This window comes from Artemia sp. Qi Xiang Cuo, chromosome 6 (assembly GCF_049724085.1).
Source record: "Artemia sp. Qi Xiang Cuo chromosome 6, ASM4972408v1, whole genome shotgun sequence".
Lineage (NCBI taxonomy): Eukaryota > Metazoa > Arthropoda > Branchiopoda > Anostraca > Artemiidae > Artemia > Artemia sp. Qi Xiang Cuo.
Window position 1 is genome coordinate 58,771,095 of NC_142799.1, and position 17,234 is coordinate 58,788,328.

General features: G+C 35.0%; 1 protein-coding gene across 1 annotated transcript in view; it reads left to right on the top strand.

The window, feature by feature from the left end:
• LOC148951452 (cyclin-dependent kinase 10-like) overlaps positions 1 to 17,234 on the top strand; it is a 27,941-nt gene continuing 10,707 nt past the window's right edge. The window contains exons 1-2 of the mRNA XM_089090286.1: positions 1 to 133; positions 6,358 to 6,430. Coding sequence (XP_088946412.1) covers positions 14 to 133; positions 6,358 to 6,430 — 193 coding nt within the window. The 5' untranslated portion in view covers positions 1 to 13. The remainder of the gene's footprint in view (positions 134 to 6,357; positions 6,431 to 17,234) is intronic.

A 17,234-nucleotide genomic window follows, 5' to 3' on the forward strand; every position in this document is an offset into this window, starting at 1 on the left:
ACAAACAATCCAGATGACAGAGACAAAAAAAGACTTGGAAAATGCTGCCTCTAATTTCATACCGGAACCAAAGAAGGGTTTACTTACATCATTCTTGACCCGCGAAGCAATGAAAATTCCGGAGAAGCATCTGGTAAGTTTGTTAATTCTGTAGCAATTTATATTTTCAAAAAAATTATTGCATAATAAATAGCTCTATGACTATAGTGTTTCATTATAATAAATACACCAAAAAATTGAGATTCTATTAATATCTGAATGTTGAAACAATTAAACAGTTGGAGATTGTGAAAAAAAGACACTGGGTGGGATTCTTTTTGAAGGATCTTCAAATTCAAATATGCACAAAATAGCAGGAAAATAAACATACAACCAAAACGAAGACAAAAGTGGAAGCATTTTGTTGATTATTTTTATATGAGACGGTTCTTCTAGAAACTGTGATAATGTGTTAAAAAAAAGTGTAAAAGTGTGGCACTTTTATGTATTTATATAGGACTTTAGTCATGAAAGTTTCTTTTGATGACTAAAGTCCTACCAGTTGCAGTTGCCCATTATGGTTTTTGAATTGTGGGGGACTGTTATGATGAAATAATTGGAGTATCTGCTGTTTATGCATTTTAAAAAAGTAGTAGGCTTACTTAATAATTCTAGTAGTTTGGTTCTTAAAGGTGACCTGGGTTTACCAAATCTGAGTCATAAGAGGACTATACAGATGATTAAAATTTTGTTTACAGGCAGTCTTACGTTTGCCCAAACAAACAGTTCCTGGTAACGAACTATATGTAAGGAGCGACCCGGCTCAATGGTAACCGAAAGTCCAAAAAACAGAAAAAGAATCAGATTTTAATTTTGATTTCAAATATATAAGTTTCATCAAGTTTAATCTTACCCATCAAAAGTTATGCGCCTGAGAAAATTTGGCTTATTTTTGAAAAAAGGGGAAAAGACCCCCTAAAATTTATAGAACCTTAAAGAAAATCACACCATCATATTCAGCGTATCAGAGAACCGTACTGTAGTGGTTTCATGCTCCTATCTACAAAAATGTGGAATTTTCCATTTTTTGCCAGAAGAAAGATCATGGATGCGTGTTTATTTATTTTTTTTTCTTTTTCCCACGGCTAATCGTATTGACCCAGTGGTCCTAGAATATCGTAGGAGGGCTCATTGGAATGGAAATTAAAGTTCTAGTGCCCTTTTTAAGTGACCAAAAAAATGGAGGGCAACTAGGCCCCCTCCCACGCTCATTTTTTCCCGAAGTCACCCGATCAAAATTTTGAGATAGCCATTTTATTTAGTATGGTTGAAAATGTGATAACTATGTCTTTTAGGATGACTTGATCCCCCAAATCCCCCGGGGGGAGTCCTGAAAGTTATGAACTTTACCCAATGTTAACATATAGCATTGGTTATTGGGAAGTATACAGACGTTTTCAGGGGGAATTTTTTCTGGTAGTGGGGGGTGGGGATGGGTCAGGGGTTATGTGGGAGGGTCCTTCCAGGGAGGAAGTTTTCGTGGGGGAAGGGACATTGCTATGAAGGGGGCGCCGGACTCCCCAGCATTATTTAAAAAAAAATCAGAAATTAAATATAAAAAAACAAGTTTTTCAACTGAAAGTAAGGAGCAACATCAAAACTTAAAACGAACAGAAAATATTAGCTATATGATTCGGTTCACCCCCTAGTCAATACCTCGCTCTTTAAGCCAAAGATTTCTTAGTACTTTCATAAGAGCTATTTATTCTAATTAACGGCCTTTGTGATTAAGGTGTCGTTTTTAAAGAATTGGAACAAAATTCGAACTTTAGCTTAAAGAGCGAGGTATTGACTAGGGGGCAAACCCCCTAATATGCGTATTAAAAATATATGGATATAGAAGTTCGATATGTAAGTTAATTCGTAAGTTACGTATATTTATTACTAATAAAAACGTTCGTAAATAAAATTCAACAAGTTTCGAGAAAGCCATTTACCCAAATAAAATTAAAACTAATATGCAAATTTTGTTTTAATTATTCAACTTCGCTGAGCCAATTTCAAAACCTGCATTAATCAAAAAATTTTCAGAAATTTAATAATTTTTTTTTTTTTTTAACTGAAAGTAAGGAACAACGATAGAACTTAAGACGAACTGAAACTACTTTGTTTAAGAAAGTGACTTTCCCCTCCTCAATGCCTCGCTCGTTACGCTAAAGTTTGACTTTATCACAACTCTGTTTTTTTTAAACGATAAAAAACTTTAGCGTAAAGAGCAAGGCGCTGAGGAGAGGACAGCCCCTTTCATATACGGAATAATTTCTGTTCGTTTTAAGTTCTAATGTCGCTCCTTACTTTCAGTTAAAAAAACTTGTTTTTTGGTTTAATAACTCTCTAAGAAGGTAGTTTATAATGAGACGTTGAATCATATGCAGTGCAATAGCGCTGCCTAAGTAAACAGCAAGAAAGTAAAGCTGCCCAAGTATAGGTATAATGGCTTATATTTTTTTAGGCCAAGGCACTTCCTTTGGAAGGAGTTTTCGTAGAAACTTTGAAAGGAGCTCATTCGATTGCAGATTGAAAGGGCTAGTAACCTTTTTAAAATTAAAAAGTGATTTGAGGGCAACCAGCCCTCTCCCTACGCCCATCATTTCCCTAAATGTATTAGATCAAAATTTTGAGATAGCCATTTTGTTCAGCATAGTTGAAAGATACCAAAATTATGTCATTGAGGATGTCAACCTCCCTTTTGTCCTCAGGGCAATATGTTCATTGTTTACATATAGTATGTGTTATTGAGAAAGGTATGTATTTTGAACTTTACTTTCCAAAAAGACAAAGGGCATTCACGTGGGCCTTTCAGAGAATGGTAAGTAGAGTGTTGAACTAAATCAAAACATTTTATGTGTATGTAGATTGTCAAAAGGGTATAACTCAGGAATAACAGTATATTAATTTGGAACTTTCAGGAAATGACAAAAGAGAAGATCAAAAAGGCAAGGTTTGCATGCTACCACTACTACTACAACTACCACCTTTACTGAAGCTACCACACTACTCCATTTATAATATTGAGGGGAAATTTGAAGTAAATCGAAACACACTATTTACATGTACTGTACATTGTCAAAAGAGTACTTCAGAGAATTCTTAAAGGGGAAGATCATCTGACCAAAAGGCAATTTGTGCACACTACTTCTATTGCAACTACTTGTAAGGCTAAGAACATTGGGATGAAAATTTCGAGATGTATATGAACAAACAGGTTATCAAAAGTTCATATTAGCAATGTCTTAACATTAACTAGTTGCACTAAGTTGAAACTTTCAGTACTTGAAGAGAGGGATGTTCAACTTACCAAAAGGCAATACGTTAGTACTACTGCTGCTATTAGAACTATTGCTATTACAATCAATACTACTAGTAGTAATACTAATACGGCTACTGTGGCTACTATTACAACTATGCCTATTGGTCTGAAGATGAAATTTTCAAGGAATTTTGATCGGGGAAAGCGAACTGAATTACAACACGCCGTCTGTATACAGGTTGTCAAAAGAGCATAACAGCACTATCGTAGGAACAGTTTATTGTGAGAAGTTGAAACTAGCAGGGCTTGTTGTGGGGGATGTTGAACTAACCAAAAGGAAATATTTACATCGTAATGCCACTGTTTCTACTCATATTACTACTACTGCTACTATTATTACTGCTTCTACTGCTACCACTAAAGCTAAGGCTACTACTATTAATTCTACTTCTAATAGTGCTAGGGCCCGACCAATATGGATTATTTGGGTCCGATATCGATATTGGGTCCGATATGGTTTATTCTATTCTTTTTAGTGGTTTTGGTAGAAGATCTACTTCCTTGAAGCCACCTTTTTTTGGAACATTACTGCACCAGGTATGTATTGACAAGTATCGACAGCACATATATTTTGACTCATCTCTGTTATTCTCTCCACCTTGGTCATAATTTGCTGGTGGCTCCGCCCCCAATGACTGGACAAGCAAAATTACCTCAGGGAATCTGGTGCCATCTTCTGGACAAGTTGCGCATAAAAAAATATATGTCGGCCGATAACTGATATTTCTTTCCTGATATCCAATAATGACACTGACCCTCATGTCGGCCTAATAGTATCGATCGGCCGATATATCGGTCGGGCCCTAACTACTACTACTTGCTGCTATTAAATCTAAGGGTATTAAAGCGAAAGTTTCGGAATGTATTGAGACTGTATGGAACTAAATCGAAACACACTCTGCCTACAGAGGTTGTCAAGAGATCATGAGAAATGCTTCAGGAACCGTTGATTGTATTAAGTTGAAACTTTCAGCATGTGTTGAAGGGGATGTTGAGAAACCAAAGGGGCTATGCGCATACTGCTACTGCTGCTACAATGCAAGCTAAGGGTATTAAGTTGAAGCTTTTAAGGAATATTTTGGTGGATGTTGAATTTAATCAAAGCAAACTCTGAGCGTGTGGATTTTCTAAAAGGTGACAAAGCAGTATCTCAAGAACGGCTTACATTATTAAGTTAGACCTTTAAGGGTAAGTTCGACAGATTTTTAACTAACTTTAAGGCACTATGTGTATGCTGTTAATATTACCACTACGTTTACTGTAACTCATGAGTCTCAGGGTATTGAGGTAAAACTTTTTGGGGGACGTTTAGGGGGAATTCCAATTAAATGAAAAAACTATATGCATGCAGGATTTCAAAAGTGCATTTAAGCAATATCATAGGCAGCTGTGTTCTATAATAGCTAAAAGTTTTATTGAAACTTTTAAATGAGCTAATTTGATTCAGAATTAAAAGTTCTAGTGCGCCTCTTAAGAGTAATAAGAGATTGGAGGGCAAGCAGCCCTTCGCCCAAGCCCATTCATTTTCCAAAGACATCCAGTCAAAATTTTCAGACAACCATTTTGTTAGGCATAGTAAAACAGTCCAGCAACTATATCTCTAGGGATATTGAGTATGTCGATCCCCTACAATTGTGCAATGGACCCACTATGCTTTAAAACTAAATCAAAAGATACTGCGTATATTGTTGCCAATAAGAAACGTAAGTAATATATCTTGAATTACTGGGGTTATTAAGTTGAAACTTTCGGGGCTACTACTATTACTACTTCTGCTCTTATAACTTAAATGAATAAAAAAAAGTGTATATGTACCCAGGTTGTCAAAGAGCATAGATAGAATGTTTTGGGAATAATATTTAGTTTTACTTTTCAGGTCAGCTCGGAGGAGGTATAAAATTAAGTTAAACTTTACTATTGGTGTCCATATTAAAAGCTATTGAAAAAATTTCTCCAACATACAAATAGGAAGGCAAACTATGAAAACTTATAGAAAAACTGAAAAAATATAAAATATTATTTTTTTTCCACGAAAAAGTTTACGTCAATAAAAAACGGACAGGAATTAATTTTAAAACATTTTCCTTAAAACAAGTTTTTCAAAAAAAAGTAAAGAGCTCCAATAAGCCAAAAAGGAGCATAAATAAATTCAAATAATCTTCCAATCTTAAAACTACCACAAATAACCATCAACAAATAAAGGAAACCAAAAACGAAAAGAAACTACAATAAATAACCGATTCAAACTTAGAACGAGCAAAAATTAACAAGAGTGGGGCTGATAGCCTCCTTGCTTTCTCAATGCCAGAACATAACTTGCACTTTACTGGAAACCAAATACATTTTAAATGTTTTCACTTTTTTCTTTAATAAACGAAAAATCATCAAAACTTTAAGGAATAAATATCAGTAGAACCATATGTATATTAAACTGACAATCGGTAATTTGTTTTTTTCTTTTCATCAAAACTTTAAGGAATAAATATCAGTAGAACCATATGTATATTAAACTGACAATCGGTAATTTGTTTTTTTCTTTTCAGTTAAAAAAAGCTTAACTGAATCAATAATTTAAAGCTTAAAAAGGTGATTACAGATATAGAAAAAACTAGATGCGGAAAAATTTCACTGAAACCAAATAATTTGGAAGTTCTGTGAATTCAGTCTTTCAATTGTTTATTTGAGATGTAAACAGAAGCATAAATATCTACTTACAAATTACGAGTCTAAATCAATTTAAACGAAAAATTTTTTGTGACTGGTTGAAATTTGGAAGAGTTTTAGGCCTTATAACTCAAAATTGTGCTAGAAAGGAACGGGGACGCCATTTTAGATTCACTTGTAGATGACCCTGCTTGGTTTTTTCGGTACTAGGTTGGGATCATGGGAGACTGGAAGATTTTTTGTGTTTGTAAAAGGCGTTTGTTAAAAAAAAATATTTTCTTTTATCAATTGTTTCCTCATGCTTGATTTTTGAAATTGTTTCATGAATTGTTTGTTCTTTCCAGTATGGGATATGTCGACGCGTATCAGAGTTTGAAAAATTGAACCGAATCGGAGAAGGAACTTATGGCATTGTTTGTGAGTCTCTTAGTTGTGTTTGAATCTTTTTTTTCCGTCCAGGCACGTAAATGAGAAAAGTAAATGCCCTGAAACAGTAGTGACAACAGTGACAAAATAAAATTAAACCGAGTTGGAAATCGGGCTTTTCAGCCGTATCAAGTCTTAAGGCATCTTAACACAAAATAAACAAGAATTAGGTAGAATTTTTGATGGAATATCATATTTTTTTTATCCTTCTGATATGATTATCATATAATTCTTGGATATATTCTGAAGAGGATTGTACTTTTTTTCGACAGTATCAGACTTCAGTTTTTTTCTTTTTACAGTGTATTCTGATGATAATATCCAGTGCATGAACATACTACTACTCCCTAACAACTCGCTGCAGTACCAAGCCGCTTAAGGCCAACACAACTACGCACGCTCTTCCTCCACCCCAGTATACTCATAGACTCCCTCTTTACACCCTCTCAAGAAGTTCCAATTTCCTTTAAATCCCTTCTTACGATCTCCTTTCACCTATTTTTGACGTAATACCTTAAACTAGGTATTTTTTTCCCCCAAACGATACTGCCTTTCCATAACGAACAAATAAACGTTCAAATGAGGACAATTTCATTTATTTAGACAGTGAAAACAGGTACAAAGTCTAGATTTTTCGATCACATATACAGCGATCGTCATCAGTAGAAATACTAAAATATTAAAATTCAAACTAATATATTAATACAAAACAGAAGAGTAACTTCTGGGTCATTCACTAGATTCTTTTTCTGAGAGAGTTCAATAAACAGGGTCCATTCAAAGTCTTGAGATATAAATTTTCTGTTTTAATCTTGCCTAAATGTAAAATGAATTTCCAATGAAGGTGGCAATTGCAAAAGGAAATATCTTCTGTGTCTTCTAATTGTAAAAGAAATGTTGAATTTATAGCTGTTTACTTGATTGGTCTCATATATATATATATATATATATATATATATATATATATATATATATATATATATATATATATATATATATATATATATATATATATATATATATATATATATATATATATATATATATATATATATATATATATATATATATATATATATATATATATATATATATATCTCCCCATATATACGGCGAATTTTTGACGTAATACCTTAAATTGGTACCCTTTTCTTAGACCACACTGCTTTTCTACGACGAACAAATAAATTATTTGAATACTTTATTACTTCTATTAATGACGATCGCTGCACATGTCATCAAAATATCTAGACTTTTGTACCTGTTTTCACTGTCTAAATAAATGGACATATCCCTATTTGAACGTATATTTGTTCCGTACACCCAATTTAAGGAAGACCTGCTTTTCAGTTGCCCCTACATGGTTCGCCGAAAATGATGATCTTTGGTAATGTGTCATCGTTCATCCGCAGAGTGTGTCCTAACCATCTCCATCATTCTCTCATTATAGCCTTAGAAAGCGGGATAGAACCACATTTTTTGTACAGGTTATTTTTTGGAAAACAGATAGTCAGACGGGTACCCCAAACAATCCGTAGTCAGTTCCTCTGAGAAACATCCTCTTCCGTCTTTCGGAGCGCCAACGTTTCAGACCCATACTTGACCACGGATATCACTGTAGCTTCCAGTATTCTAGTCTTGTTTCGCGGATTTATCATCCTATTCTTTCAAACTTATTTCAACTGTGAAAAACACTCTGGGCCTTGGCTATTCTAATTTTAATATTTTAGTTGCATCCACACTAAAAATACTACCGAGATAAGTGAAGCTTTCCACTTGGTCGATCTTCTCGTTACCCGAAATCACCTCTTTACCCTCACTTATTCCCAGTCTGAGCAACTTAATCTTTTTAACATTAATTTCCAAGCGTATTCTTGCGCCCTGAGCCGTCAAAGCCTCCAAAAATCATTCATTCTGCTAATATTTTCATCTAGGATGCTCAAATCATCGGCATGATCGAAATTTTGGGAAGTTTTACTTTCCCATTTGATTCCATACTCTCCCATGGTCTTTCCTGTGTTTCTTAAGACAAAATCCATCATCATGATCTATATAAATGGGGGTAGAATGTAATCCTGCTTAACTATTGATTCAGTACGAAACCAGCTACTAATATCTTTTTCTGCCTCAACCACAGCAATGGTATTCTCGTACATAGTACTAGTGGCTTTACTGTTTCTATCTGGTATACCGTACAAGGGTAGAACATTTACTACACCTCTTCTATCGGCTGAATGAAAACCTTGCTCATAATCTATAAAACTGAAGACTAAAGGGATTCGACGATTAATATAAGAGAAAAAATTTGGCCGACCCAACTTCTCCCCTTCTTATAATCACATCTTTCTTCTCTTAAAACTGTATCTAAAGCATCTCTAAAGTGAAAAATGTATCATCATACTAAATAATTTTATTCCTACAAAAACGGGGTTAATGCCTCTGTAACTATCATTATCACTCTTATCACCTTTCTTATCGCGATGTTTAATTAAAGTTTTCTTAAAATCGCTAATTGCTTTCGCATTTTCAAAATTAATAATCGTACTCTTCAGTAATTATCTCTTATTTCACAACAAACACATTTAAAGAACTATTTACCCCACTATCATCATCTGGTGCTATATTATTTTTTTATCCTTTTAGTACTGTCTCTAATTCATCCTCGTAAAATCAATCTTTCTTCACTTCTAAAGCATTACGATCTTTTATTCTTTTCTACATCATTTCTTATTACTTTGTCACGGCTTAGCGTATTCTCAAAATGTTCTCCCCATCGTTGTTTAAGTTTTTTATTATCACTAATTGTGGTGCCGCACCTATCTTTAGTCGTGAGAAGTTGAGATTGGCTATTCCTCTCAGTTTTGTTACATGGCGATACGATATTTTACTAATCTTCAGCAATTTTGTAAATGGCCTCCACTTTATACCTCCTCAATTCATATTTTAATGCTTTCTCTACCTTCCTTACATTGCTCTTATTTCCATATGATGTACTCAAATACTTCTTGTACTAGCCCCTCCTCTTCTCTACTAAGCTTAAAGCATTTTAATTAATATTCCTAGCTGAATTTCTAACTCTTCTCCCTAAGACACCATCTGCTACTTCACGAACTATTTTCCTAAAAAAGCTAAAAAGCTATATTCTGGAAAGATTTCAAAGTCTGACACGCAGATGTTTTTATACAATGCCTGTATAACCTTGATAATATTTTAATTCTTAATTGGTCAAGAGGCAGACAGAGATGAATTGGACATTAAAATGTGCTGGATTTGCGAAAAACTGTCGGAAAATAACATAGAAACAATAGGAAATGCTCAGTTTGAAACAATAATCTTATTACGGGGAGTTTCAGACATATGGGATACTCAGAGGCGTGAATCCACGCCTCTGCTACGCGTTCCCCTCAAAAGAACTGCCCCGGAAGTTACAAACCGACCCTCCAGCCATGAATTTTGCTTACATTAAAAAGTTCGAATAGTTTAATTTCTTCTAAATAGTTTATTTCTTCTATAATTTCTTCTATAATAGTTTAATCTTCTACATTATGCAATTTTATACTCTTTAGTTTAGTTTTCAACTATTCCTGGAAAGTTTCTCTCAAGTTCTTATTTTGGAGTCTCTCAACGTTATAACTTCTCGGAAGGTAATTACCCTTCCTAAATTTCGGCTTCAAATTAACCCTAGACAGTACTAAATGGTAATCTTTACTTTTGAAATCACTATCAGCGCTCCTTTATGCTCTGGTATCTTATATCGACCCTGTAATTATTCTGTTTGCAAGTTGTTGTGCCGTAAACTGAGTACCATGTTAACTTGTGGGTTATTTTGTGATCAAATAGGCCTACTGTATTGGTTACAACTATATTGTTGTACCTACAAAATTGCAGCAGTCTATAACCGATACTTTTTTTCTTTTGCTACACCAAATTTACCTTAGCTAGGATACCATCTGTCCCTATTTTTACCAACCTGGATATTAAAAATCCCAAATAAAAATACCATATTTCTACCTGAGATCCTGTAGCTGTAAGAAAATTCATCTGACTCGCTACTCATATCTCCGTGAGTCGGTTCTACGAGAACACACTACTATGACTGATACCTTGATTTTTACCTTGGACTGATGACTACTATGGCTGATACCTTGATTTTTACCTTGGACTGATGACTACTATGACTGATACCTTGGTTTTTACCTTGGACTGATGACTACTATGGCTGATACCTTGGTTTTTACCTATGACTGATACCTTGTTTTTTTTTTTTTTTTAATGAGCAACTAGGATTCTACTATTAATACCTTCCCAATCTAAACAAGACTTAGAAGCTCCCTTATTCCTCATGAGACCTTCTCCGTGCCTATGTACCCCATCCTTCTTGCATGAGTAAATACATTCTACATCATCTATTTTCATGTTACCTATCCCTAGGATTTGACTTTAAGAAAGACATAACAAGTCCACTTCAACATGTCTGAATTCTTCAGTTAAAACTTCAATATGATAGTTGTTTTTTAACGATGTTACATTTAAATTTCCAATTTTCATTTTATTTAAATCATAGAAACTATTTTGGCCTCAGGCAACGGAGACCCCAAACCATCTCACAACACCGGAACAGCTTCAAACCTTTCATACCAGCCAATCCTCGTGTTGGCATTTGGCGGGTTTGAATAAATGTTTGCATATGCGGCTAAAATAACCGTTTCAATTTAACTTGCATCTATGACATGTTCATAAAATTTTTATTCCATAAATTGTTGCCTTCTTTTTGTGTTTTATTTTCCAAATTTGTGTTTAGGATTTTTTCTAATTTTAATTAGAACTTCTTTTGCGCTAGACCCTTTTAATCTGAGGTGTTGGGGCAAGTTGTCACCCCTGTGATTGTGAAAGTGACACAGGATTTATCTTAGGTATGAATAAACTATCATCTTTTCATCTAAGGGTTACCAAAATAAAAGTCGCTTAATTTAAAGTCACCCGTATCTCTGTTAAAAGCCAAACCTGAATATCAAAATTATTGATTTCAAACGTCTCTCTAACCCCAGTTTATGCTCTTTGTGTTTGTTTGTTTTTTTTTGTGATGGCTGGCCAATTTGGTTTACAAGTTACTTGTGATTCACTCCTAATAACATTTGGTGATGTACAAGTAATACAAGTACTTGGTGGTGCACAAGTACTGGGTGATGCACAAGTACTACACGTATTTGGTTATGCACATGTACTTGGTGAAGCACAAGTACTACAAGTACTTGGTGATGCACAAGTACTGCACGTATTTGGTTATGCAAAAGTACTACAAGTACTGGGTGACGCACAAGTACTACAAGTAAATGGTGATGCACAAGTACTGCACGTATTTTTTTATGAAGAAGTACTAAAAGTACTTGGTGAAGCACAGTACTGCACGTATTTGGTTATGCACAAGAACTAAAAGTACTTCATGATGAACAAGTACTACAAGTACTTGGTGATGCACAAGAACTGCACGTATTTGGTTATGCACAAGAACTTCGTGGTGCACAAGTACTACAACTAGTGGGTGATGCATAAATACTGCAAGTACCTGGTGATGTACAAGTACTGCACGTATTTGGTTATGCGCAAGCACTTGGTGATGCACAAGTACTGCACGCGTTTGGTTATGCACAAGTACTTGGTGATGAACAAGTACTGAACGTGTTTGGTTATGCAAAAGTACTTGGTGATGCACAAGTACTAAAAGTACTTGATGATATATAAGTACTACACGCACTTAGTGATGTACTCCTATCACCAAGAGAAGACATCTTGTACAACCAATCTCAGTTCTATCGCCTCTTGACTCGCTCCCTCTATAACCTCACTCATACCTGTAAATATTACAATACAGACCAAAAATCGTCATTTTTTGGTAGTCCACTTGGGGTCAAATGAAAAGCTGTAGGTCTTCGAATTCTGTGAGAAGAGTTTATAAAAATATTCTTATAAATATTTAAGGAACTTCTTAGAAGGGAGATAAAAAGTAAAGTTCTGAACATTGTGGGCTGAAGAAGGAGCGTGTATGGCTCTATTTATTTTTTTTTTTTTTTTATTTACAAACGGGTTACAATAAATAAATAAACAAACATCTCATTTAAAAACACAATCCAATGCATTACTGCATGCCGGACAAAAACCCGAAAAAAAGAAAAACACTTAAAAAAATATATATAATATTTTCTTTTATTATCTTATTTCCTCGGACCCTAATATAACCCAAAAAGGGTCCAACCCATAAACAAATAAATATCTTCTCTTGCCTCCCTCTCCCACCCCTCCAACAAAAAGTGGGAACTTGAGAATCATCCACGCAAACAACCCAACACATTTCACAACATTCACAAAACGAAAGGAGAAAAAATAAATAAATAAAAAAAGGAAATAAATCACTCATCCATTCAAAACCCAAACAATCATCTCACCAACAACATTCGACCAATCATTCTCTACACACAACCACTAAAATCTTACATATTGAGAAAAGCAGCTTAGTCCGAGGGAATTTCGAAATTCATCCAGATCTGTCTTGTTTTTTACCTCCTCGGGAAGTTTGTTCCAGACAGCCGGGCCATAAAAACGGATAGAAAATGTAGACCTTGTTGTTACAGGGAACGGGGTTCGTATTGAATGGGCATTTCTTGTCTCATACTTGTGTTGAGCTTCAGTAAATCCAATCGAGAAACATGCAGGTAGCAGGTTATTAAAACTTTAAAACATTAATTATGCCGTGTAAAACGTAACTAGGCCGAACAGTGGCAGAATCTCAATACCGTCATATTGCGTTCGAACCGAGACACAGCCTTGCATTCCAGATAAAACATGAGCAGCTTTATTTTGTAGAACCCTCGGCGGCAGTAGATAAGTAATAAATGTTGCTGACCAAACACTTACACAATATAACAAATACGGATGAACCTGCGAGAAATACAACATTCTTAAAATTTTAGGAGGGAAAAAATGTTTCAGTTTCCGCAGCATTCCTGCATTCCTGGGAATTTCTGTACAAAGATTCAATATGAGGCTTAAACATAAGACACTCGTCAACTTGGACACCAAGATATTGGACATAACTATATCTCTGGAGATATCCACGTTCTAGTTCAATACCATGGATCCAAGGATAATAATTAGCACTTCTTCCATATAGAATAAATTTACTTTTACTATGATTCAAACATAATTTATTTACACGCATCCATCTTTCAATACAACTCATTCCTGTATTTAAAAGCAGAAATAAATCTGCCTCAGTCACAGCTGCCACAGAATACTGTGTGTCATCAGCGAAGCTAGGCAATATCATCTTTGACCTTCTAGCTGCAGGTCCCACATGACTAAATATCCTTTTAAGACATGCATTCAAATCAGTGATGTAGATTAAAAACAACAAGGGTCCAAGCATAGAACCCTGTGGTACTCCACATCTCACATTCATATAATCAGAATGAACACTTCCAGCCCCAACACACTGTTTCCTTCCACTCAAAAAAGACAAAATCAAACTATGAAAATTACCACGAATACCGGCATGCTCTAGTTTTGATAATAATACACTATGGTCAACAGAGTCGAATGCCTTCATAATGTCCAGAAATATAGACGCAAGTTTCAACCCTGCATCCAACGAATCATTGACAAATGTTGTTAAGAAAAAGCAAAGCTTGCTCTGTTGACATCCCATGACGAAATCCGAACTGAGTAGGGTGAAATTAAGAATTTTTATTTAAAAAATCCACCATTCTTACATAAATCAGTTTTTCAAACAGACGCGATATTATTCGGAGCATTGATATTGGTCTGTAATTATTCATATCATTCTTATCACCACTCTTAAACAGGGGTATCACATGAGCACTTTTCAAACAATCCGGGTAAACTCCACTCTTAAAACATGAGTTAATCAAATACAACAAATGACCTGAAATAATAGAGAAAACTGAACGAAGAATTCTAACACTGAAAAAATCGGACCCAGCTGCTGAATTCTTCATTGACTTCGCCGTCGTCTCAAGCTCTGCAAGAGTCACTGGTCTTAAGAATATAGAGACTTCAGCTGCCTCGTCGAGAAAATCATTATATGAGCCATCACTTGGTGACTGTACAATACTATCAGATACGCTCTCACCAATATCTGTAAAATGTGCACACATTTTATTAGCAGCTTGATTATCCGATTGAGCATCAGGAATGTCAGGGATAGTCGCGGCAGTACTAGGGTTCACTACCAACTTGATGATTCTCCACGTTTTTGCAGGATTGCCTTCTGCTTCTTTAAATTTATTTTCAAAGTAGAGCTTTTTAGCCTGTCTTAGAAGGGTGTTAAGATTTCTATTATAACTTTTGTAAATATCTTTATCTGATTGAGATCCAGTTTTAGTAGACCTTTCATAGAGCTCTTGCCTTTTATCCATCGATTTAAGTAGCGCTTTCGATATCCATGGTTTCTTTGCAACATCATAACGTTTACGCTTTTGTTCTAACTCCAGATTTTCACTAAACCTATTAAACAGTTTTCAATACCATTTACCAAATTTATCATGAACACGGCCACTACCATCAAGGCATTCAAATGACTTCTTCGTTAGTTCAGTCCTATATTGGTATATGGCTCTCTTATTAGTTACAGGCCGTTTAACTTTAGTCATACCTTCTCCTTGCTGACAACAACTAATAGCTGCACGGATCACAGTAGCACGGTGATCTGAAACGTTGTTCACTAACACTCGCGACAAATCGCAGCTAACATTCAAAAACAGATTATAAATCACAGATGCAGAAGCTCCAGATATTCTAGTTGGGACATTAACAGAAGGGGAAAGACCATAACTATACAGAAGATTCAAAAAACTTCTTGCCTTCGAATTCACATCTTGCACATTATTCAAATCAATATTAAAATCACCACTTATAAAGCAAGGCACTCGCAAATCCGGTATTTTATTCAACATATTATCCATCAGGTCCGAAAACTAATCCACATTTCCTGAAGGGGGCCTATAAACAACAACAAGAAATAACTTGCGCCCAGACAAAGAAACCTCTAACACCATTGATTCAAAAATCATTTCTCGATATACAGCAATATCCGGCCTTGGCTTTACATTATATCCATTTTTCACATAAATTGCAAGACCACCATGCTGTCTTTCCACTCGATTCCGAAGAAACAACCTATAGTCTGGTATATCCAATAATGAAGAGTTATGGTCTTTTAGCCAAGTTTCTGTCAAAGCCATTACACCAGGTTCCAGCCTCGATGAAACTTCATTAATATAATTAAACGAACTATTTAAACCACGACAATTCATACCATACTTTTTCAGCTCCTGCATAACTTTCCATTCATTCAATTCATTCAGGCACACACATTTAGAATCAGCACACTCGACATTCATTCCACCCTCAATCTGGTCTTCATGCATGATACCCTCACTCATCTGTGAAAAATCAACACGACGACTCTCAAGTTCCCCCAATCTATTCAAATTTATCTCAACCATTATCAAACACCAAAGACGGGCAAGAGAACGAAGCGAGAGAAACTAAACCATTTAACTTACCCCAAATTTTCATTCTACCATCAAGGTCCAAGGAAATAATGGGGCCATAACCAGGCACCAAAAACGCAAAAACCTGAAACAATTGTTGGGTTTGGGTGATTTATTCATTAGTATTATGATGAGTTTTCAGTAGTAGCAGTTTAACCGATCTGGTGGAATCCTTCCACCTTTCATGTGCAAGTGGCCTGGAATGTCCATGAGCCACTGAGATGCTGCAATTTTTTTTAGCTACATGATTCTCTGCTCGGAGTTAGTAGTAGCTGTAGTAGTAGTATTTCTAATGATTTTTTTTTTTACTGGCTAGCAATACGAATTAGTTACGACCTTTTCTGCCCTTGATTTATCTTCAGACATTTATCTTCAGACCGACAGGAAGCCTATCCACTACTGCAGAAATGGTCCAGACTATGGGCAAAAAAAATTATGTTAATATATAAACAAATAGGACTTGTGGTAGTGTGGGAGGGCAATAGATTGATCTCTGCTTGACAATGCGGGGCTCAGGTTCGATACCGGCTTCCCCAGGTCCGACGGGGAAGGGAACACCTTGGTTAAATGCGCTCAAGTAAAACATCTAAGATGTCCAAAATGCCACAAATAATCCAGGAGGAAATACTTTATGTTATATTCATAAATAGATTAATTATATTTCTTATCTAATATTTTTGTTTTTACCCATATTTTAGATAATTTCGAAGACCACACTGCCTTTCCATGACGATAAATAAAAGTTCAAATATGGATAAAATTCTTTTAAGAGACAGTGATGATGATAACAATGATAGAAATTCACAAAAATACCAGATATTTCAGTCACATGTGAAGTGACCGTCATCAGTAGTAAAATATCAATAGTAAAATGTTTTACTACTGATGACGGTCACTGCATATGTGACCGAAATATCTGGTATTCTTGTGAATTTCTATCACTGTTATCATCATCACTGTCTATAAAAAGGATTGTATCCCTATTTTAACTTTTATCTATCCCCATATTTTAGACTTTTTAGTATCTAATATGTAATATTTTTTTTTGGCCCAGATATGTGGAAAAGAAAAGAACAGGTTCTAAAATGGTAATGGTAACAGTTGACAAAAATAAAGTAAGCCAAATACAAAGCTGAGTATTTCAGCTATATCAGTGTTCTTTATCAAAAAAAATTATCAGAACTTGATTTAAATAAAAGAAAAAAGATTGAATTCTGGAAGAGTAC